Source organism: Carcharhinus amblyrhynchos, chromosome 8 (assembly GCF_965287045.1).
Source record: "Carcharhinus amblyrhynchos chromosome 8, sCarAmb.v2.hapA, whole genome shotgun sequence".
NCBI lineage: Eukaryota > Metazoa > Chordata > Chondrichthyes > Carcharhiniformes > Carcharhinidae > Carcharhinus > Carcharhinus amblyrhynchos.
The window spans coordinates 14820621-14844707 of record NC_137331.1 but is presented as its reverse complement, the minus strand read 5'-3'; the positions used below and the strand labels follow the sequence as shown (position 1 = coordinate 14844707).

General features: G+C 47.7%; 1 protein-coding gene across 1 annotated transcript in view; it reads left to right on the top strand.

The window, feature by feature from the left end:
• The window catches only part of pde1ca (phosphodiesterase 1C, calmodulin-dependent a), a 427725-nt gene that overhangs the window by 320784 nt on the left and 82854 nt on the right, over nucleotides 1–24087 (top strand). Inside the window, exon 17 of the mRNA XM_080194829.1 lies at nucleotides 6243–6301. Within this exon, the coding sequence (XP_080050955.1) occupies nucleotides 6243–6301 (59 nt within the window). The remainder of the gene's footprint in view (nucleotides 1–6242; nucleotides 6302–24087) is intronic.

The window sequence follows — 24087 nt, the reverse complement described above, 5'->3', positions numbered from 1 at the left end:
TAACTTCCAGGATGTTGATCATGGAGGGGGGTTGTACAGTGATAGCAGTGTCATTGAATGTCAAGGGGCAATGGCTAGCTCTTTTATTAGAGATGGCCATTGGATGGCACTTGTGTGCTCTAAATGTTATATGCCACATGTCAGCCCAAGCCTGGATGTTGACCAGGTATTGCTGCATTTGGATATGAACTGCTTCAGTATCCGAGGAGTTGCAAATGATGTTGAACAGCCCCACTTCTGACTCTCTGATGGAAGGAAGGTCATTGATGAAGGTTGGGCGTCGGGCATTATCCTGAGGAGCTCCTGCTGTGATGTGCTAGAGTTGAGATCATTGATCACCAACCACCTTCCTTTCTGCCAGGTATGATTTGATATTATTTAATTTGATATTATTTAATTTGATTTGAACTCATTGCCACATGTCCTGGGATGTAGTGAAATGTTGCATGCTACAAAGCAAACGTACCGCTCATGAATTACTTAGAGGAAAAGGATAGGGCGCAGAATATAGCGTTGCAGCTACAGGTCGGGTGAAGAGAAAAAATAGCTTAATACATGATAGGACCACTCAAAAGTCTGATGACAGCATGGAATAAGCTGTCTTGAGTCTATTGGTACATGTTTTCAGACTTTTGTAGCTTTTTCTCCGAGGGAAGAAGGCGGTAGAGAGTATATCTTGAGTGTGTGAGGCCCTTGATCATGCTGGCTACTTTCTTACTACTTTGGGAAAGCAGCCAGCATACCCTCCAATCACGAGAGGGTTTTTTTTCCCTGATTCGCATTGACTCCAGTTTTGTGGTGCTCCCGAATGCCATCTATTAGCTTAGGGTACAAACTTTTGATTTGGGGCATAGAATTGAATTTGGAGACCGATAGGCGGATGGTTTATAATCCCTCCAAAGGTGAGCGAATTTGGGACAGCACAGTGGCACAGTGGTTAGCACTGCTGCCTCACAGCTCTAGCGACCCAGGTTTGAATCACGGCTTGGGTGACTGTCTGTGCATTGTCCCCATGTCTGTGTGGGCTTGCTCCGGGTTCCTCCCACAGTGCAAAAGATGTGCTGGTTAGCTGCATTGGTCATTTTAAATTCTCCCTCAGTGTACCTGAGCAGGTGCTGGAGTGTGGCAACTAGGGGATTTTTCACACTAACTTCATTGCAGTGTTAATGTAAATTTACTTGTGACACTAATAAATAAGTTTTAAACTTTTTAAACTTTTAATTTGTCGGTGTTCAGAACTGAAACAATGGGCGCAGCTCTTTCTGCAAATTACACAGGCCTTATTATATCTAAACTTTCAAGGCATCCTTGTTCCGTTTCCACCTTCTCCATCATGGAGTACAGGCTGATCTTGCTCTGAAATACCTAGATGTAGTGTTGGGATCAACATAAATCTTGACCTTGGCTCCTTTTATTTTTCCCAAGCACTGTTGGAAACCTCCAGTGCATCAACTCATAACTTTGTACAATTCCCCAATGCCTAGCTGAAGCAGTTCAGCTGGATATGCTGGAGACAACCTCTCCTCATAAGCTTTGGTCTGTGCTTCTATGAAATAGTGAGTACAAGACAAGCTGATTGCTGTCTATAAGTTACTGGGGCCATTGTGGTGCTTTTCATTTCTAAACGTTCCCCCCATGTAGGTAGCTAATCTGGCATTTATATCTTCCAGCCTCAGGAGTCAGATGCCAGATTAGAGATGCTTACACGTCTCCAATAATGAAGACTGCAGCTCCCATGTCCCCCTCCATCTTCAAGGAATGGCCATTCACACCAGCAATTCTACCATTATTGGGGCTACTTTTGGTGCAGGGATATGATTTAGTTGCGCTGTACCTGTCTCTGGAAGAGGGGATAATTGCATGGTATGCTCATATATTGGCTTTCTTCCTTGGCAGCTCGCCTTTTTTCAGTTCCAGAAATTTTGCCATAGCCTTTGACAGTGTTCGCAGTAAACCTTCATCTGACAATTCCATCTTTCACGAGTATGTTCTCTAATATTTTTGGGGTTGTCATTGCCTTTCCTTGCCTGTCTGGTGATGACATTAGAGTTCCTGTATCTAAAGGGGCCCTTTAATAAGTGCATAAGCGCTCTCCACTGAGGACTGATTACATGAGGTTCCTCCCACGAATTGGAGGACATTGCAGCCTGATGCTCCCTGTAGTTCCTGAGGTTTTTTTTCTGATTTCTCAAGAGACAAGACTATATCAATGACGTTTTTAAAATCCAAATTTGATTCTGCCAACGGCTTGTTTTGGGTAGTTTGTTTATTTATGGCACATACCAATCTGTCTCACAACATTTCATTATATATGTTCTAATGTGAGTGGTACCATGAGGAAGGGGGAGAGAGGCATTATGATTGAAATGTTTGTTCTCTAGAATCTGGTCAAAGTTCAAGACCCAGAACACACACATCCATGACCAACAGTGATGCGCAGTCATGTCCCACTGTCAAATAGCTATGGGGTTTCCTTGGACAGTACTTAAAAAACCTGGGTCACCCTCTGCACGTATCTGAACCAGTATCATCAACTATAACAGCAACCCATGCATCGGGCCTGCAGTCCAGGTCCTTTATACCAATGGAGATGGAAATTCCTCCAGAGGCCAACACCACAAGCCTTGCAGCCTCTGGGTGCAGGGTAAGGATGTCTAATGTCACCTACACTGAGCACATCAATTCAAGGGCATCTCAAGCAACACCAATTAGCACGATCTCATGCTCAGTGTGTCTGTGCCAATCAAAAACAAGGTTCAAGGACAATGTGAGGAACTAGTCTACAAATGGACTTTGTTTTAAAAGATGGCTATGCCAATTGGTTATGTACCAGTTGGAACAGCCCAACCTGCGATTGCACATTGTAAATAGTTATGTATTGTTAGCACTATTTAATATGAACATAGTTTCTATTTTGACTGTTCTTCCACATTGTTAAACCTCAATACTATCAGTTGTCCCAACTTAAACGGGTAAGATGTAGACATTGGGATGATATGGATACTAAAGAGGTTACATGCTGGGAGCACAAGGAGCGCAGGAAGAGACATGGTATGTGAGAGCTGCTCAGTTGCTGTCAATAAGCACCTATTATTGTTAGTGCCTGGAGACGACAAACCTGTAAATCAAATATGTGAAATCATTCATTTATGGGTAGCACAGTGTCACAGGGCCAGGGACCCAGGCTGGACTCCCGACTTGGATTCCTACCTGTGTGGAGCCTGCACGTTCTCCCTGTGTCTGTGTGGATTTCCTCCAGGTGCTCCAGTTTCCTCCCACACTCCAAAGATGTGCTAGTTAGGTAGATTGGTCATGCTAAATCCTGCCTCAGTGTACCCTTTGTTAACCTCATTACAGTGTTCATATAAGCCTACTTGGGACACAAATAAATAAATAGAGTCATAGAGTTATAGAGTCTACAGCATGGAAACAGGCCCTTCGACCCTTTATTTTAATACTCCTAAGCTAATCCCAATTGTCCATATTTGGCCCATATCCCTCTATACTCATCGTACCCATGTAACTATGTAAATGCTTTTAAAAGACAAAATTGTACCCGCCTCTACTACACCTCTAGCAACTTGTTCCAGACGCTCTCCATCCTCTGTTGAAAAAATTGCCCCTCTGGATTCTTTTGTACCTCTCTCCTCTCTCACTTTAAACCTATGCCTTCTAGTTTTAGACTCCCCAACCTTTGGGAAAAGGTAGTGACTACCTAGCTGATCTATGCCCTTGATTATTTTATAGACCTCTATAAGATCACCTCTCAGCCTCCTACACTCCAGAGAAAAAACTCCCAGTCTATCCAATCTCTCCTTATAACTCAATCCATCAAGTCCCGATAGCATCCTAGTAAATATTTTCTGCACTCTTTCTAGTTTAATAATATCCTTTCTATAATAGGGTGACCAGAATTACACACAGTATTCCAAATGTGGCGTTACCAATGTCTTGTACAACTTCAACAAGACATTCCAACCCCTGTATCCATTGTTCTGATCGATGAGACCAAGCATGCTGAATGCCTTCTTCACCAGTCTGTCCACCTGTGACTCCACTTTCAAGGAGCAATGAACATATACCCCTCGATCTCTTAGTTCTGTAACTCTCCCCAACGCCCTATCATTAACTGAGTAAATCCTGCCCTGGTTCAATCTACTAAAATGCATCACCTCACATTTGTCCAAATTAAACTCCATCTGCCATTAGTCAGCCTACTAGCCCAATTGGTCAAGATCCCATTGCAATTGGAGACAATTTTCTTCACTGTCCACTATGCCACCAATCTTGGCGTCATCTGCGAACTTACTAACCATGCCTCCTATATTCTCATCATTAATATAAATGGCAAATAACAGTGGACCCAGCACTGATCCCTGAGGCACCCTACTGGTCACAGGCCTCTAATTGGAAAAACAATTCTCTACAACCACCCTCTGGCTTCTGTCAAGAAGCCAATTTTGTATCCATTTAGATATCTCACCCTGGATCCTGTGAGATTTAACTTTATGCAACAACCTACCATGCGGTACCTTGTCAAAGGCCTTGCTAAAGTCCATGTAGACAACTTCAACAGCTCTGCCCTCATCTATCTTCTCAGTTACCCCTTCAAAAAACTCAATCAAATTTGTGAGACATGATTTTCCACTCACAAAGCCATGCTGACTGTCCCTAACCAGTACTTGCATCTCTAAATGCCTGTAGATCCTGTCTCTCAAAATACCTTCCAACAATTTATCCACCACAGATGTGAGGCTCACTGGCCTCTAGTTCCCAGGCTTTTCCCTGCAGCCCCTTTTAAGCAAAGACACAACATTTGCCAACCTCCAATCTTCAGGCACCTCACCTGTGTCTATCGACGATTCAAATATCTCGGCGAGGGGACCCACAATTTCCTCCCTATTCAAAGTCAAAGGAAAATAGTCAAAGAAACAATTCTTATACTGCCAGCAAAGATTCTGGCCTCATGCCAAACCCATAAACCATTTGGATAAACAAGGATTTCCTACACCCCCTTGTTCTGCCAATGAGTGCCTCCACACCAGCTCGCTACACAATACCCTAATCCACACCATGCCATCCTGCCCACCACAACATAAAACACCCACAAATAAAAAGTTACTCCATCCCACCAGTTCCAGTATCCCCCACCCACCTTAACAACGACATACAGGAGGCAAAAGAGCCAAGATACAGGAAGACAACAAGCTGTTGCTTGACCAGTCTGTGAGACAACTCTGTCAATTTTAACACAAGCCCCCAGGTATTAGTAAGGAGGACCTTTGCTGATCAAACTTGATTCTCGTTGTGGATGTAAACTAAGGTTATGTACAGCAAATTTCAGAGCATTTACCTTAAAGTATAATTGTGGCAATTGTGAGGCAATGCACATTGGTCATAAGAATATAAAAGCAAAGTAATTTTTAAAGGGCGTGAAATTTTTAACGTTTACGTTCGGAGGGACTTTTGTATACTCATACAATAAAATTAGCATACACGTGCAGCAAGCAATTAGGAAGGCAAGTGGTTGTTAGCTTATATTGCAAGAGGGTTGGAGGACAAGAACAAGTCTGTCTTGTACAAGTCAGCTTGGATGAGAACACATCCTGTGTGCAGTTCTGGTCTCGACATTTAAGGAAGGATATATTTGCACTGGAGACAGTACAGCGAAGGTTCACAAGATTGGTCCCTGTGATGAAAGGCTGGGTAAACTGAGCTGATATTCTCATGGAGTTTGGAAGAATCAGAAGTGATCTCATTGAAACGTCTAAGAAGTTTGATACGGCAGGCGCTGTAAGATTGTTCTCCTTCGCTGTGGAATCCAGAAAGAGAGGATAAAGGGCTGAGGTGAGAAGAAATCCTTTCACCCAAAGTGTTGTAAATCTTTTTTAATCACTCTGCCAGAGGTTTGGTCCATTTTTTATGATATTTGAGGCTGAGATGAAGTGATTTTTGATCTCTCTGGGATCAAAGGATATGGGGAGATTGGGTGGAAGGTGGAGTTGAGGCAGAGGATAAGCCCTGATGGTATTGAATGCTGCTGGCTAGTCTAGTCTGACCCCTATTTCTTATTGTGTGTATGTTTGTATAGGATAACATTTCAATATGAACATCCTAAAACAGTTTTACACCATTCTTGTTTTAATACGAGGACGCAATGAATTTCTACACATTTTTTCCTCACTCCCTTAACTCTCTCCATGTTTTGCTGAATTTATGTGTTTAATTTTAGAAGAGGTAAGCATTGTCAGTACTGACCCCAAGGATTCCAGCAAGGAAAGAAACCAAATGAAAACAGGAGGTAAGTGTCTAGTTTTGCATTTAACCTTAGCGCAGATTGTCCAACATCCGGCTGGCGAAGTCACACAACGTGGTCCCCCAGGGTAGATTTCAACATGACTGGAAGATTCTGAAATAAATTGCTCCTCCAATCACAGACTTTTCCCCTCCCATATTTAATGCTGATAGGCTCAGTCGTTGGTGGCAGTGAGCGGGCTTCAGAAACTGAGGTATTGTGGAGCTATCGAGAGCTGTCAAGTTGGGGGAGGAAGAGACTGACAGCCAGGCTAGGCAGAGGGAAGAATAGACCTGCTCTGTGTTGGGCCAGACAGGGGAACAGCACAGGAACAGGCCCTTTGGCTCACCAAGCTTGCACCAACACATGATGCCTTTCTAAACGAAAGCCCTTTTGCTTCTGTGCAGTTCATATCCCTCTATTCCCTGCCTATTCATATATGTGTCAAGATGTCTCTTAAACATTGCTATTGTATCTGCTTCTACCACCTCCTCTGGCAGCGCATTCCAGGCACTGACTATCCTCTGTGTAAAAGAAATCTTATCTCTCACATCTCCTTTAATCTTTGCCTCTTTGGAGTCATACAGCATGGAAACTTGTTCATGCCATTTTTGGCCCACATGAAGCTAAACTGCCTACCTCTAGTGAGTCCATATTTTCCCAAATGTGAGTAAATCCTGTCTCTGAGAACCATCTCCGATAAAGTACCTACCACTGAAGTAAAGCTCACCGGCCTGTGATTTCCTGGAATATCCCTGTTGCCTTCCTTAAACAAAGGAACAATATTGGTTATTATCTAGTCCTCTGGGATTTCTCCTGTGGCTAAAGAGGAATCAAGGATTTTGTAGAAGGCCCCAGCAATTGTCTCTCTGGTCTTCCTCAGTATTCTGGGATAGATCTCAACAAGTCCTCGGGACTTCCTATCTTAATGCTTTTCAAAACACCCAACACCTCTTGATATTGACATGCCCTAGAATAGCAGCATGCCCCAGTCTAGACTCATTCTCCGCCATGTCCTTCTTTGTGAATACCGATGCAACAAAGGGGAAGAGAGATTTGTTCACTGCTGAGCCAATAGAAGGAGAGACTCGCTCTGGGCTGGGGGGGGGGGGGGGGGGGCGGAAGGAGAGACTCGCTCTGTGCTGGGCTGGGGGGGGGAAGGAGAGACTCGCTCTGTGCTGGGGGGGGGGGAAGGAGAGACTCGCTCTGTGCTGGGCTGGGGGGGGGGAAGGAGAGACTCGCTCTGTGCTGGGGGGGGAAGGAGAGACTCGCTCTGTGCTGGGCTGGGGGGGGGGGAAGGAGAGACTCGCTCTGGGCTGGGGGGGGGGGGAAGGAGAGACTCGCTCTGTGCTGGGCTGGGGGGGTGAAGGAGAGACTCGCTGTGGGCTGAGGGGGGGGGGGAAGGAGAGACTCGCTCTGTGCTGGGGGGGGGAAGGAGAGACTCGCTCTGTGCTGGGGGGGGGAAGGAGAGACTCGCTCTGTGCTGGGGGGGGGAAGGAGAGACTCGCTCTGTGCTGGGGGGGGGGAAGGAGAGACTCGCTCTGTGCTGGGGGGGGAAGGAGAGACTCGCTCTGTGCTGGGGGGGGGAAGGAGAGACTCGCTCTGTGCTGGGGGGGGGGAAGGAGAGACTCGCTCTGTGCTGGGGGGGGGAAGGAGAGACTCGCTCTGTGCTGGGGGGGGGGAAGGAGAGACTCGCTCTGTGCTGGGGGGGGGAAGGAGAGACTCGCTCTGTGCTGGGGGGGGGGGAAGGAGAGACTCGCTCTGTGCTGGGGGGGGGGGAAGGAGAGACTCGCTCTGTGCTGGGGGGGGGGAAGGAGAGACTCGCTGTGGGCTGAGGGGGGGGGTGAAGGAGAGACTCGCTCTGGGCTGGGGGGGGGGAAGGAGAGACTCGCTCTGTGCTGGGGGGGGGAAGGAGAGACTCGCTCTGTGCTGGGGGGGGGGGAAGGAGAGACTCGCTCTGTGCTGGGGGGGGGGAAGGAGAGACTCGCTCTGGGCTGGGGGGGGGGAAGGAGAGACTCGCTCTGTGCTGGGGGGGGGAAGGAGAGACTCGCTCTGTGCTGGGGGGGGGGGGAAGGAGAGACTCGCTCTGTGCTGGGGGGGGGAAGGAGAGACTCGCTCTGTGCTGGGGGGGGGGGGGAAGGAGAGACTCGCTCTGTGCTGGGGGGGGGGAAGGAGAGACTCGCTCTGTGCTGGGGGGGGGGGGAAGGAGAGACTCGCTCTGTGCTGGGGGGGGGAAGGAGAGACTCGCTCTGTGCTGGGGGGGGGGGTGAAGGAGAGACTCGCTGTGGGCTGAGGGGGGGGCGGAAGGAGAGACTCGCTCTGTGCTGGGGGGGGGGAAGGAGAGACTCGCTCTGTGCTGGGGGGGGTGGAAGGAGAGACTCGCTCTGTGCTGGGGGGGGGGGAAGGAGAGACTCGCTCTGTGCTGGGGGGGGGGGAAGGAGAGACTCGCTCTGGGCTGGGGGGGGGGGAAGGAGAGACTCGCTCTGTGCTTGGGGGGGGGGGGAAGGAGAGACTCGCTCTGGGCTGGGGGGGGGGGGGGAAGGAGAGACTCGCTCTGTGCTTGGGGGGGGGGGGAAGGAGAGACTCGCTCTGGGCTTGGGGGGGGGGAAGGAGAGACTCGCTCTGGGCTTGGGGGGGGGGAAGGAGAGACTCGCTCTGTGCTTGGGGGGGGGGGGGAAGGAGAGACTCGCTCTGTGCTGGGCCAAATAGTGGAGGAGAAACATGGTGCCAGGCCAGATGATGTGATGGTGTGACTGGGGGAGTGGTGTGGATGGGTGATGCATGTTGAGGAGGGAAAGAGTTATTGCCCAGAAGTATATGAGAGGGAAAAATACCAAAAACCTTCACTCATGTCCGAGGCTGGAATTCTTCGAGTGCCAAAATTTCCACGCCTGCTGGCAACAGGGCAGGAAGGGGCAGGATTCTCTGAGTGAGTGAGTGTTGCGGGGAGAAAAGAGTGTGTGGGAGGGAAGAGAGAGAGAGAATGTGTGTGTGTGTGTGGGGTGGATGGCGAGCCGGGGAGAGAGTGTGTGTGTCTATGGCAGGGGAGACAGTGTGTTTGTATGTCTGTGTGGCGGGAAGAGTGTGTATGTGGTGGGGAAGAGAGTCAGTGAGTGTGTGTGTTTGTGTGTGTGGTGGGGGAGAGAATGTGTGTATGGGTGGGGCGGGGGAGTGTGTGTGTGTGTGTGTGTGTGTGTGTGTGGCGGGGAGAGTGTGTGTGTGTGTGTGTGTGGGGCAGGGGAGAGTGTGTGTGTGTGTGTGTGTGGGGCAGGGGAGAGTGTGTGTGTGTGTGTGTGTGTGGGGCAGGGGAGAGTGTGTGTGTGTGTGTGTGGCAGGGGAGAGTGTGTGCGTGTGTGGTGGGGAGAGTGTGTGTGTGTGTCTGTGTGTGTGGCAGGGGAGAGTGTGTGTGTGTGTGTGTGGCAGGGGAGAGTGTGTGTGTGTGTGTGTGTGTGGGGCAGGGGAGAGTGTGTGTGTGTGTGTGTGGCGGGGAGAGTGTGTGCGTGTGTGGTGGGGAGAGTGTGTGTGTGTGTCTGTGTGTGTGTGTGTGGCAGGGGAGAGTCTGTGTGTGTGTGGCAGGGGAGTGTGTGTGTGTGTGTGTGTGTGTGTGGCAGGGGAGAGTCTGTGTGTGTGTGGCAGGGGAGAGTGTGTGTGTGTGTGTGTGTGTGTGTGTGTGGCAGGGGAGAGTCTGTGTGTGTGTGGCAGGGGAGAGTGTGTGTGTGTGTGTGTGGGGCAGGGGAGAGTCTGTGTGTGTGTGGCAGGGGAGAGTGTGTGTGTGTGTGTGTGGGGCAGGGGAGAGTCTGTGTGTGTGTGTGGCAGGGGAGAGTCTGTGTGTGTGTGGCAGGGGAGAGTGTGTGTGTGTGTGTGTGGGGCAGGGGAGAGTGTGTGTGTGTGTGTGGCAGGGGAGAGTCTGTGTGTGTGTGTGTGCGTGTGTGGCGGGGAGAGTGTGTGTGTGTGTGTGTGTGTGTGTGTGGCATGGGAGAGTGTGTGTGTGTGTGTGTGTGTGTGGCAGGGGAGAGTGTGTGTGTGTGTGGCAGGGGAGAGTCTGTGTGTGTGTGTGTGTGTGTGTGTGTGTGGCATGGGAGAGTGTGTGTATGTGTGGCAGGGGAGAGTGTGTGTGTGTGTGTGTGTGTGTGGCAGGGGAGAGTGTGTGTATGTGTATGTGTGTGGCAGGGGAGAGAGTGTGTGTGTGTGTGTGTGGGGCAGGGGAGAGTGTGTGTGTGTGTGTGTGTGTGTGGCAGGGGAGAGTGTGTGTATGTGTATGTGTGTGGCAGGGGAGAGAGTGTGTGTGTGTGTGTGTGGGGCAGGGGAGAGTGTGTGTGTGTGTGTGTGTGTGTGGCAGGGGAGAGTCTGTGTGTGTGTGTGTGTGTGTGTGGCAGGGGAGAGAGAGTGTGTGTGTGTGTGTGTGTGGCAGGGGAGAGTCTGTGTGTGTGTGTGTGTGGCAGGGGAGAGTGTGTGTGTGTGTGTGTGTGTGTGTGTGGCAGGGGAGAGAGTGTGTGTGTGTGTGGCAGGGGAGAGTGTGTGTGTGTGTGGCAGGGGAGAGTGTGTGTGTGTGTGGCAGGGGAGAGTGTGTGTGTGTGTGTGGCAGGGGAGAGTGTGTGTGTGTGTGTGTGTGTGGCAGGGGAGAGTGTGTGTGTGTGTGTGTGGCAGGGGAGAGTGTGTGTGTGTGTGTGTGTGGCAGGGGAGAGAGTGTGTGTGTGTGTGTGGCAGGGGAGAGTGTGTGTGTGTGTGTGTGTGGCAGGGGAGAGTGTGTGTGTGTGTGTGTGTGTGTGGCAGGGGAGAGTGTGTGTGTGTGTGTGTGGCAGGGGAGAGTGTGTGTGTGTGTGTGTGTGGCAGGGGAGAGTGAGTGTGTGTGTGGCAGGGGAGAGTGTGTGTGTGTGTGTGTGTGGCAGGGGAGAGTGTGTGTGTGTGTGTGTGTGGCAGGGGAGAGAGTGTGTGTGTGTGTGTGTGGCAGGGGAGAGAGTGTGTGTGTGGCAGGGGAGAGTGTGTGTGTGTGTGTGTGTGGCAGGGGAGAGTGTGTGTGTGTGTGTGTGTGGCAGGGGAGAGAGTGTGTGTGTGTGGCAGGGGCGAGTGTGTGTGTGTGTGGCAGGGGAGAGTGTGTGTGTGTGTGTGTGGCAGGGGAGAGAGTGTGTGTGTGTGTGTGTGGCAGGGGAGAGAGTGTGTGTGTGGCAGGGGCGAGTGTGTGTGTGTGTGGCAGGGGAGAGTGTGTGTGTGTGTGTGTGTGGCAGGGGAGAGTGTGTGTGTGTGTGTGTGTGGCAGGGGAGAGAGTGTGTGTGTGGCAGGGGCGAGTGTGTGTGTGTGTGGCAGGGGAGAGTGTGTGTGTGTGTGTGTGGCAGGGGAGAGAGTGTGTGTGTGTGTGTGTGTGTGTGTGTGTGTGGCAGGGGAGAGTGTGTGTGTCTGTGGCAGGGGAGACAGAGTGTGTGTGTGTGGCAGGGGAGAGTGTGTGTGTGTGATGAGCCATACAAACAGACTGTGCCACTCTCTCTAATGGTGAATTTTATTAATTACTCTTTCATTATCAATTTATTACTTTGACATCTTTGCTCAGCAAGTTGCTTCTTTTCTTACAAAGATACAAAGAACATCACAGCACGGGAAACAGGCCTTCGGCCCAACGAGCCCGCGCCGCCGTCCTACTATCTCAGTGACCTATTCATGATTTTAGTCTACGCCTAACGTGCGAGGATCAGGGAAGTCCAATTTAGGGACAATTTAGTACCCAATCAATCAGCCTAAAAGCACATCTTTGGGGGATGTGGGAGGAAACCGGAGCACCCGGAGGAAACCCACGCAACCACGGGGAGAACGTGCAAACTCCCACAGACACAGGCCCAAATCCATGTGTCCGCACAGCAACAGAGATAGTCTCTGAACTGTCATGTTGCCCTCGAGATGGTCCAGTTTAAGCACACTAACGACATGAAGCAATAGGCAACTCCCGAAGCAACGTCCAAGAGCAGCCCACTACAACCTGCCGCCTGCATGCCCCTTGCTGGACTTAAATGCCTGTGGAGACAAAAAATTTCATTATTAAACAGGCAAAGACTAACATCCCTGAGGCAAAACGTATTCCCAAGCCTACAATGTTCAGTAAGGCCTACTATATCCCCCTATATGTAGCCCGCTCATATGGCTGTCTAAGTGACTCTTAAACAACCCTAGCGTGCCTGCTTCCACCACCTTACTTGGCAGTGCATTCCACACCCCCACTACCCTTTGCGTGAAAAACTGCCCTCTAATATTTGTCTTATACCTAGCCCCCCTCACCCTAAGCCCGTGACCCCTCGTTCTATCCATTTCTTGTAGCGGAAAAAGCTTACCACCATTTACTCTATCTATTCCCTTCATAATCTTATAAACCTCTATTAGATCCCCCCTCAGCCTACGTCTCTCAAGGGAAAACAGCCCAAGTTCATTCAATCTTTCCTCGTAAGACAGCCCTTCCATACCAGGCAACATCCTGGTAAATCTCCTCTGCACTCTCTCCAGGATCTCTACATCCTTCCGGTAGTACGGCGACCAGAACTGGACGCAGTACTCCAAGTGAGGCCTAACCAACGTTCTATACAACTGCAACATCAGACTCCTACTCTTATATTCTATACCTCTTCCTATGAAGGCTAACATACCATACGCTTTCCTCATCACATTCTGCACCTGTACCGACACCTTCAGGGACTTGTGCACTTGCACCCCCAGGTCTCTCTGCGTATCTATACTCCGGATAGTTCTACCTTTTATCGTATAACTCCCCTCCACATTATTCCGGCCAAAGTGCATCACCTCGCATTTCTCCGGATTAAATTCCATTTGCCATCTATCTGCCCAATCTACCAGCCTGTCTATGTCCTGTTGCATTGCCAGGCACTGCTCCTCAGTACCCGCCAATCCAACCATCTTGGTGTCATCAGCAAATTTGCTGATCCCACCACCTACCCCCTCTTCCAAGTCATTAATATATACCACAAATAGAAGAGGTCCAAGTACCGAGCCCTGCGGCACACCACTGGTGACAGGCCTCCAATTGGAAAAGGAGCCTTCCACTACTACTCGCTGTCTCCTCCTCCCAAGCCAGTTCTCCACCCATCTACATACCTGGCCTTGTATCCCATGAGCCTTCACCTTTTCTATCAGCCTACCATGAGGGACCTTGTCAAACGCCTTACTGAAATCCATATAGACGACATCAACGGCTTGTCCTTCGTCAACCGTTTTTGTCACCTCTTCAAAAAATTCCACTAGATTCGTAAGGCACGACCTCCCTGTAACGAAGCCATGCTGCGTATCCCTGATCAGATTGCAGCGCTCCAGATGTTCATACATCCTATCCTTGAGGATCCTCTCCATTAGCTTGCCTATAACTGAAGTCAAGCTCACCGGCCTATAATTCCCTGGGTTATCCCTCTGACCCTTCTTAAACAACGGTACTACATTTGCAATGCGCCAATCCTCTGGGACCTCACCTGTGTCCAAAGAAGAGACAAAGATTTGCGTCAGAGGCCCAGCAATTTCATCCCTCACCTCCCTTAACAGCCTGGGATAGATGCCATCAGGCCCCGGAGATTTATCCGTCTTTATACTGTCTAAAAGTCCCAACACCTCTTCCCTCGTGATGACTATATCCCTCAACGGATCTTCAAACTCCTCAAGCACAGCACCAGACATCAGGCCCCTCTCCTGCGTGAATACCGATGCAAAGTATTCATTCAGGATCTCCCCCATTCCCCCAGGCTCCAAGCATAGTTCCCCTCCTCTGTCCCTGAGAGGACCAATCTTCCCTCTAACCATCCTTTTATTTCTAACATAGGAGTAAAATGCCTTAGGATTTTCTTTAATCCTACCCGCCAAAGCCATTTCGTGGCCCCTTTTTGCCTTTCTGATGCCCCTTTTAAGTTCTCTCCTACATTCTCTGTATTCTTCTAACGCTATCTCTGTCCTCAAATGCCTAGATCTAATGTACGCCTCTCTCTTCCTCCTGACCAGGTCCTCAATATCCCTAGTTACCCACGGCTCTCTAATCCTACCCTTCCCATCCTTCCTCTTGACCGGCACATGCCTTTCCTGCAAAGATTTTAGTTTTCCCTTGAGAGACTCCCACATACCCAGCGTCGACCTGCCATCAAGCAGCTTACCCCAGTCCGTATCTTTAAGATCCTGCCTAATCCGGTTGTATCTAGCCCTCCCCCAGTTTAACACCCTCCCCTTAGGACAGGCTTCATCTTTATCCATTAATATCTTAAACCAGACAGAGTTGTGGTCACTGTTAGCCACCTGCTCTCCTACTTCAACGTCAACCACCTGCCCAGGCTCATTCCCCAGAACCAAGTCCAGTATAGCCCCCTCCCTGGTCGGGCTATCCACATACTGCTCCAGGGATCCTTCCATTACACACTGTACAAATTCCTCCCCGTCAGCACCCTCTGATCTCGGCACCTTCCAGTCTACCCCGGGGAGATTTTATTCTCATAAAATAAAATAAAATACTCCAACTTCATTTTGAAATCCATGCTTAATGTTGTGCCAAAAGCTATTTTTCTGAAATTTGCTCAACAGCCCCTTCAATGAGAATAAAATGGGTACTTAGCCCCACAAGTGAAGAGATTGGATAAGTCTGGTCTAGAGTTATACCCCACTGTAACACAGCTTAACCAGTAGCTCTGTGACTGTAGAAATGCATTCTGAAAATTAACATCATGTATCGCACTTCCGGCATTGTTGACACTTTGTGGCTCATCCTTTCTGCGATCTGAATTTTCCTCTTTAAATCCCTGCACCTCTCTGTCAAGACAAACCCTTTAGACCTACTTCATTGACCAAAGCTTCTGGTCACTCTTTCTCTCTGGAACAGGAACCTGAATGCTTTTGCCTCTGTGAAGCACTGTGGTGAGATTTTTTGCATTAAAGGAATGCTTTGGATATTATCGCTTACTTCCATTGTGCTTTCATTGTGAAAGAGACATGAGAATAAAACTGCAGCAATTGCACGTAACTGAATTCAATTAATTGCACAGCATTAAAAGGTAATTTATATCGCTTTTTAGCATTTTTAACATTTTGTAACAAATGATGCAACCTTAAAACACTACAATTATATGCAATTAACTGAAATTATACGATCTCTACCTATAATTATATCTTTGAAGATGTGCACTGTAATGAACGCAGATTATTTAAGTAAGTGGATCATTTTGGTACATCAATCAGCTATCCCGGAGGTTAATGCCTGACACAGATGCTGAATCAGCATATTGTGCTTGGATTTGAACTGGTAACACGACACGTAATAGGCAGGATCTGGTGGACAGAAATCCTTGACCCAATAGAACGAGGCTGCAGAGCCCAAGTCAGGCTCCCTCTGGGGTTAATGAAAACAAAGGCAAGATACTGCAGATGCTGGAAACCTGAAATAAAAACAAAGTGCTGGAAAAGCTCAGGACACTTTTCGAGAGAGGGAGGGGAAGATCTTTGGTGTCAGGAATCAGATAAATTGTTGGGGGGAAGTTCAGGAGAGCATCATGACCAGGGAAGAAGGTGAGAAAACTTGGGACATGAGAAACCTGAGGTACATCTGATGGCCGCAAAGAAAAAATGACAAACATTTCTGAGCTTCATAGAGCCCTGGAGATACTTCCCAATACTAGCCTTTGATTAAAAATGCAGGAGAGGCCCCAGTGATATAATCTATCTCTGCAGGTAGGTGTTCTACTCACTTGTTCAAAAGAGCATGTTAACATTGCAATCTGTATAAAGATCACAAAAAGAGGCAGAGTTAAAATCAGCATTTTGGACTGAGTGCAAGTTTGTGCAAATGATTGTCTTCGAAGTGTAGACTTTAGATAAATCACTGCATTATAAGAACATAAGAACATAAGAAATAGGAGCAGGAGTAGGCCATCTAGCCCTTCGAGCCTGCCCCACCATTCAATAAGATCATGGCTGATCTGTCGTGGCTCAGTTCCACTTTCCCGCCCTCTCCCCATAACCCTTAATCCCCTCTCTTATCAAGAACCCATCAACCCTTAAAAATATTTTACGATGAAAATACACACTCCGTATAAAGTAAGTGTCATAAATCAAAGCTTTTTACAATTCGTAATCAATTTGTTGTCTTAAACATTCGTGGTTTTTTGTCAGATTATAAAGACAATGTCAGCAGTGTTTATTGAAGAATTATTGATAATTGTCCCTGAAAAGTTAATCATGAATGCTTTGATATGTCCTCCAATGGCAAATGCTGAAAATACTCAGCATTTCTAGCAGCTCCTGTGGAGATAACAGAGATAATGGGCAGGAATTTGGTGGCTGAAAGGGGGTAGGAACTGAGAAAGGCGGGCACAGAATTTCCTGACACCAGCTGTGATGCCAGTTTCCTGATATCTTAATGACAATCAGCGATTTTGCTGACGAGGTGCAATACACAAGAAAACCTGTTAATGAGCTTGCCAGTTCATTCAGGGCTAATCTTCATTTTTCAACTTGAAGGCACAAGATCAATACTGGACCTGGAATAGTCCCAGTAGTAAGAGGCAACAACATATTCAGTCATGACTGAATCTATCAATAAGATGAGTTCATAAAATGCTTTTTCCAATTATTTCATGAGATGTGAGCATTGCTAGCAAGGCCAGTAAATGTTGCCCATCCCTAATTGTCCTTGAGGAGGTGGTGGTGAGCTGCTGCTGCAGTCCATGTTGTACAGGCAGACCCACCGAGCTGTTAAGGAGAGAGTTCCAGAATTTAGACCCTCCAGCAGTGAAGGGACAATGATATAGCCTCAAGTCCAGATGGTGTATGGCTTTGATAGGAACTTACTGGTCGTGCTGTTCCTTCCCATGCAGTTTCTTCCTTTGTCCTTCTAGGTGGTAGAGGTGCTATTGAAAGAGGCTGACATGTTGCTGTGGTACATCTTGTACATGGCACATGCTTTTGCCACTCTTCATCACTGGCCTATGACTTGTTCTTGTAGCCACAGTATTTATATGGCTGGTCTGGTTACATTTCTGGTCAGCTGTGACTCCCCGAATATTGACAGTGAGAAGTTTGGGTTTTCTCATGTTGAAGATGGTCATTGCCTGGCTTAATGGGACGGAATGGAATGGACACTTGTCAACTCAAGCCTGAATGTTGCCCAGGCCTTACTGCATGTGGACATGGGCTGCTTCTGTATCTGAGGAGTTGCGAATATTACTGAACACTGTGCAATCATCAACAAACTGACTTCTGACTTTAAGATGGAAGAAAAGTTGTTGAAGCAGCTGAAGATGGATGGGCCTAGGACACTACCTGCAGTGATGCCCTGGGGCTGAAATGATTGACCTCCTACCTACAGAACCATCTTTCTTTGTGCCAAGTATGGTTCCAATCAGCAGAGAGATTATTCCTGATTCCCGTTGACTTCAATTTTGCTAGGGCTCCTTGATGCCATACTCGGTTGAATGCTGCTTTATTATCAAGGGCAGTTACTCTCATCTCTCCTCTTGCTTTCGGCTCCTTTGCTCATGTTTGGACCAGTGCTATAATTGAGATGGCTCTGATGAAATGCAAACTGAGCATCAGAAACTGGGTTATTGTTATGCAAGTCCATTTGATTTCACTGTTGATGATCTCTTTTTTGATAATTGAGGCTAGAATGATAATGCACTAATTGGCTGGATTGGATTTATTCTGCATTTTGTGGATGGGGCGTACGCATGCAGTTTTCCACATTGCAGGATGGATGCCAGTGTTGTAGCTGTAGTGGAACAGTTTGACCAGGGGGTGTGGCTGATTCTGGAGTACTTCAGTACCACAGCCAGGATAAGAAGAGAAAGGTGCGACAAGAAGTAAACAAAGAACATATTCTCATCTTCAAGTGTCTTCTCCAATTTTTCTCCAAAGAAGAAGCAACTGGTAATATCAGAGAATCAATGCTGCAGTAGACTGAACCTATCTAGGCAATGGTATCACAGATTTGTGCCCATGTGAAAGAAGACCGCAGACCTCATGGCATTACTTGCCTTATCCGGCTGCCTGATGCTGCTAGAGGACAAAGGATTTCCTTTGAAGTGATGGCTACACACACCTTTATATTACACGGAGACAAAGGTGCTAACCAAAGCCACCTGCTGACTAGGACCACTACTGAGCAGGCTGTCTGGCTTCTGGAGATGTCATTCCAGTGCCTGGACCACTTGGATGATTTGTAAATTGTGATGGTCTGCTGTGTTCTCCAAAACATGAACTTCCAGGGAGGGTGACGTGCTAGATCAGCACAGTTCATCAGAGTAGCTGGAGGAAGATGCAGAATAAAGTGGTACTGTTTCTGTGCAGGGACTGGGGCTAGTGCAGGAGTCAAAAGTTCTCATCAGGGTTGGTGCGAAACCAGGGTACTTTTCACTTAAGAGCAACTCATTCAGCAGTATGCTCTGGAACTCGCTTTGTTTTGCCTACACATGCATCAAATGCACAACTTGGATTAATTTCATTTTTACAGACAATGCATGGTACACAGATCTTAGGTGGCATCATAGAATCCATACAATGCAGAAGAAGGCCATTTAGCCCATCAAGTCTGCACTGACTCTCCAAAATACCATCTCACCCAGGACCTCTGCCCTATCACTGTAGCCCCACGCATTTACTATGGCTAATCCACTTGACCTACAAATCTTTGGACACTCGGGGCAATGTAGCATGGCCAATCCACCTACACTGCGCATCTTTGTACTGTGGGAAGCAACTGGAGCACCTGGAGGAAACCCACACAGACACAGGGAGAAAGTGCGAACTCCATACATACACCCAAGGCTGGAATTGAACCAGCGTTCCTGGCGCTGTAAGGCAACAGTGCTAACCACTGTTGCACTGTTCAAAGACCATTGCTTCCCTCCACCACTTCTTCTTTTCCAGTTTGGCCATTAAAAATTGAATCATGGTTCAACACCTCCAATGTATTAATAAATAAATGTTTACACTCACAACTGAAAGTTACCCATGTAATAAAACCCATGTAACGACCAATCTGCTGGCCTTCACTCATGGCCATGTTTGGCCTCAGGAGATGTGGAGCCAGCTTGCTTACTTGTGTTTGCCATTGTGTTTCCTGTGCCGGTTGTCCTCATCCTCATACGCTAGAGAAGGTACTTTCAGAGGTTGCTACACGAGCATCATTCCAGGGGCAGCCACCGTCATAGGGACCTGCTGCATAAATGATCCCTTAGTCTGAGGAGCCAAGAAACAGGTGATGATTATGTCCTCCCATGAGTGAGGGTAGTAAGTTCTTCATCATCAATAGTCCTTTGACACTATGATCACAGGATGACACCACCAGCCAAGGCATGCACCTTTACACCACTGACCTGTTGGTGCTACATGCTGTTCCTTCATCGACACAGAGTACTGCTGCATGTGGTTTTCTATACTATCGGTAACTAAGATCAGCGGAGTAGCTCACCCAGTCAAAGTCCTGAGCCATTTTGTTGCAGATGAGCCGGATTGACTTCTTCATTCTCAGGCCATGACCGTATACTGCCTTAGGGAGCTCTGACATGTGTTGCTGCTGGTCAATGTGGAGTTTAATTTCTTAACTCCTGAGGCTGTATCTGTGCCCAGGTAAGCTTGGCCGTGTACGTTCTCCACCCTCCAAGGGAGACTATCCACAACTGCCTCTTTCACCACCTCCTTTTCAGTATTGCCGTGCGCTTCGCCTTCCTAATCCTGTGGGAGGACCCACCAGTATGTGTGTATCTGCGCTGGTGGCTGTTATGTTCTTCTATTCAATGTACAAAATCAATCATATGACAAGGATTGGTGAAAATAATCCGATCAGTTTATTAGAAGATAAGACTGTATAATACGATGTCATCTGGGAGACAGTGAGCCACATCTGACCTCAACTGCTGCTGCTGTAGATTGAGTCCAGTCATGGGGCAACTATTATCATATCCTGTGTCAGTAGAAGTGATTGACAGCAGTTTGATTATGCAACCTTAAAGGTACATGCACATCATATCACAACATCTTTTTTCCAAACTAGAAACCTTTAAAAATCAAACTATTTGTGGGAAAACAAAATAAAGTTACATTGTGTCTGGATATACTAGAATACAAAACAATAAATTTACAAATCTCTGATTTGTGTGTCTTGGCTTGGGACTGTTGTATATTTTCAGAAGGCTGGTTCGAGGTGCTTTGTTTATGTTGCATCTTAGGCTATGTTTATTCATACTAGGATTGTGTTTCTGTTTGTGGTATTGTTTCATTACATGCCATGCCATTTAGTGTCATGTTTGAACCTTTCCTCCAATTGTGTTTTGGAAATTTTATGGTCACGCCGTGGTCTTTGCAGGTTTATTGAAATTATGTGGAACAGGACAGATAGCCAGGTTTTGCTTGACTCCCTGAGTTGCAGAAGTTTAAATGGGAAATTCCTTAACTGGTCATAGATTGTTGCTTGACTGCATTGTTGATGCTGCAAAGGTTTCTGCTTTTCCCGGGCTAAATTTAAACTCCACCCACAAAAGTGAGTGTTGTGTGAAAAGGAACGGCAATGGAGATAGATTTTATAGAACATAGAACATTACAGCGCAGTACAGGCCCTTCGGCCCTCGATGTTGCACCAACCAGTGGAACCAATCTAATGATCTTCTAACCTAAACTATTCCGATGTTATCCATATGCCTATCCAATGACCATTTGAACACCCTTAAAGTTGGCGAGTCCACAACTGCTGCAGGCAGGGCATTCCACGATCTTACTACCCCCTGAGTAAAGAACCTACCTCTGACATCCGCACTATAACTACCACCCTTAATTTAAAGCTAATGTCCCCTCGTGGTAGCCATCACTATCCGAGGTAAAAGGCTCTCGCTGTCCACCCTATCTAACCCTTTGATCATCTTGTATTTTGTCAGCCTTATTTTAGTTCTTAGGAGCTGTTACTAGATGGACTCTTCCCTATTCCAATCTGAAGTATTTAATCTCTTCCCAGCCTCCTGTATGGGCAGTAAGCAGCAGTACTGGACTCCTCATGCATGCAGCTCTATTTAAAGCTGGAAGCTCCAGAGTCAGCTATTTAATCTCCTGTGGCAGCAGATAGACATATTACTTAAGCCCTCACAAATTTGAAATGTCTCACTGGGATCGGACATTTGCTGCCTGGTTAAGGTGCAGTGTTCCTGAACAAGGGTACTGGTATCTAGGATCGTTAGTATGGCAGAATCACTTGCACATGGTGAGTTAGTCATTGATAGTTGTTCTATGTTCACGCCAGCCTTACAGTAATTGAAGTATACAGCATACAAAAAGACCCTTCAGCCCATTGCATCTGTGCCAATCAAAGACAAACCACCTAACTATTCTAATCTTATTTTCCAGCACTTGGCCCATAGCCTTTATGCCTTGTCATCAAAAGTTTTTCACTCAGGGTAAGTTTTTCACTCAGAGGGTGGTGGGTGAGTGGAGTCGACTGCCGTCGGTGGTGGTGGCGGCAGTTTCATTAGGGTCTTTTAAGAGACTTCTGGATGAGTACATGGGACTTAATAGGATTGAGGGTTATAGGTAAGCCTAGTAGGTAGAGATATGATCGGCGCAACTTGTGGGCTGAAGGGCCTGTTTATGCTGTAGTTTTTCTATGATACTATGATTCTAAAAGTGCACATCTAAATATTTCTTAAATGTTATGAGGGTCTCTGCCTCCACCACTCTTTCAGGCAGTGAGTTCCAGACTCTCAACACTCACTGGGTGAAAAGATTTTTTTCACCTCCTGCCCCTTAACTTAATTCTACACCCCATTGTTACTGCTCCCTCCACCAAAGGGAAATCTTTATTCCTGGGTATCCTATCTATGTCCCTCATAATTTTATACATCTCAGTCATGTCCCCCTCAGTCTCCTCTACTCCAAGGAAAACAACGCAGTCAATCTAACCTTTCCTTATAACTAAACCTCTCCAGCCCAGACAACAGCCTGGAAAATCACCTCTGCATCCTTTCCAGTGCTCTTACCATAGACCATAGAACTCTACAGTGCAGAAAGAGGCCCTTCGGCCCATCGAGTCTGCACCGAACACAATCCCACCCAAGCCCTACCCCCATATCCCTACATATTATGCCACTAATCCCTCGAACCTACGCATCCTTGGACATTTAAGGGCAATTACTTGCATGGCCAATCAACCTAACCCGCTCATCTTTGGACTGTGGGAGGAAACCGGAACACCCGGAGGAAACCCATGCAGACACCAGGAGAATGTGCAAACTCCACACAGACAGTGACCCAAGCTGGGAATCGAACCCAGGACCCTGGAGCTGTGAAGCAACAGTGCTAACCACTGTGCTACCGTGCCGCCCGTTACATCCCTCCTGTAATGTGGATTCCAGAACTGCACACTATTGTCTAACTGTGACCTGACCATTTTGTCTTGATCCAACATAACCTCCTTGCTCTTAAACTCTGTGCCTCCGCTAATAAAGGCAGGTAAACTATACTTCTTCTTAACCAAGTTATCCACCTGTCCATGTCACCTCAGATCCTCAGTGCTTCCCAGGGTCCTGCCATTCATCATGTTTGCCCTGTCCAAGTTCATCATCTCAGATTCATCTGGCTTGAATCCCCTTTGTCACTTATCAGTTCTGATAGCCTCTCTATATCTTCATGTAACCTAGTGCTATCCTCCTCACTATTTACCACCCTACCAATTTTGTATCATCAGCAAATTTACTGATCAATCCTCCTACGCTCATGTCTAAATCATTTAGAAAACCACAAACAGTAACCACAAACACACAGTTATCCTATCGTGTGATAATATTTATGCTGGTGGATTGTGTGATGAAAGCTTGTGTCAACTGACTGGTGCTGGCCTTGGAGGTTTATAAGAACATAAGAACATAAGAAATAGGAGCAGGAGTAGGCCATCTGGCCCTTCGAGCCTGCCCCGCCATTCAATAAGATCATGGCTGATCTGTCGTGGCTCAGTTCCACTTTCCCGCCCTCTCCCCATAACCCTTAATCCCCTCTCTTATCAAAAACCCATCAACCCGCTTCTTAAAAATATTTAGCGAGGCAGCCTCCACCACTTCAACGGGCAGAGAATTCCAGAGATTCACCACCCTTTGAGTGAAGAAGTTCCTCCTCAACTCCGTTCTAAACCGCCCCCCCTTTATCTTGAGGCTGTGCCCCCTAGTCCTACTGTCTTTTTTGAGCGGGAAGAGTCTCTCCACCTCTATCCTATCCATCCCATTCATCATCTTATACGTCTCAATGAGATCTCCCCTCATTCTTCTAAACTCTAACGAGTACAAGCCTAGTTTATTCAGCCTCTCCTCATAGCTCAACCCCCTCAACTCCGGTATCAGTCTAGTAAACCTCCTCTGCACTCCCTCTAAGGCCAAAATATCCTTGCGCAGGTGCGGCGCCCAAAACTGCACACAGTACTCCAGCTGCGGCCTCACCAATGCCCTATACAGCTGCAGCAAGACCTCCCTACTTTTATATTCAATCCCCTTCGCTATGAAGGCCAGCATCCCATTCGCCTTCCTGACCACCTGCTGCACCTGCAGGCTGGGTTTTTGCGACTCATGCACAAGGACCCCGAGGTCCCTCTGCACCGTCGCCTGCTGCAGGTTTCCTTGGGGCCTTGCTGTGAGGTTTCCTTCGAGTTATCTTGGGGTGTGTCAGAGGGAGCAGCAAGGGGGGCGTAGAACATAGAAAACTACAGCACAAACAGGCCCTTCGGCCCACAAGTTGCACCGATCATATCCCGACTTCCTAGGCCCACCTATTACCCTCAATCCCATTAAATCCTATGTACTCAT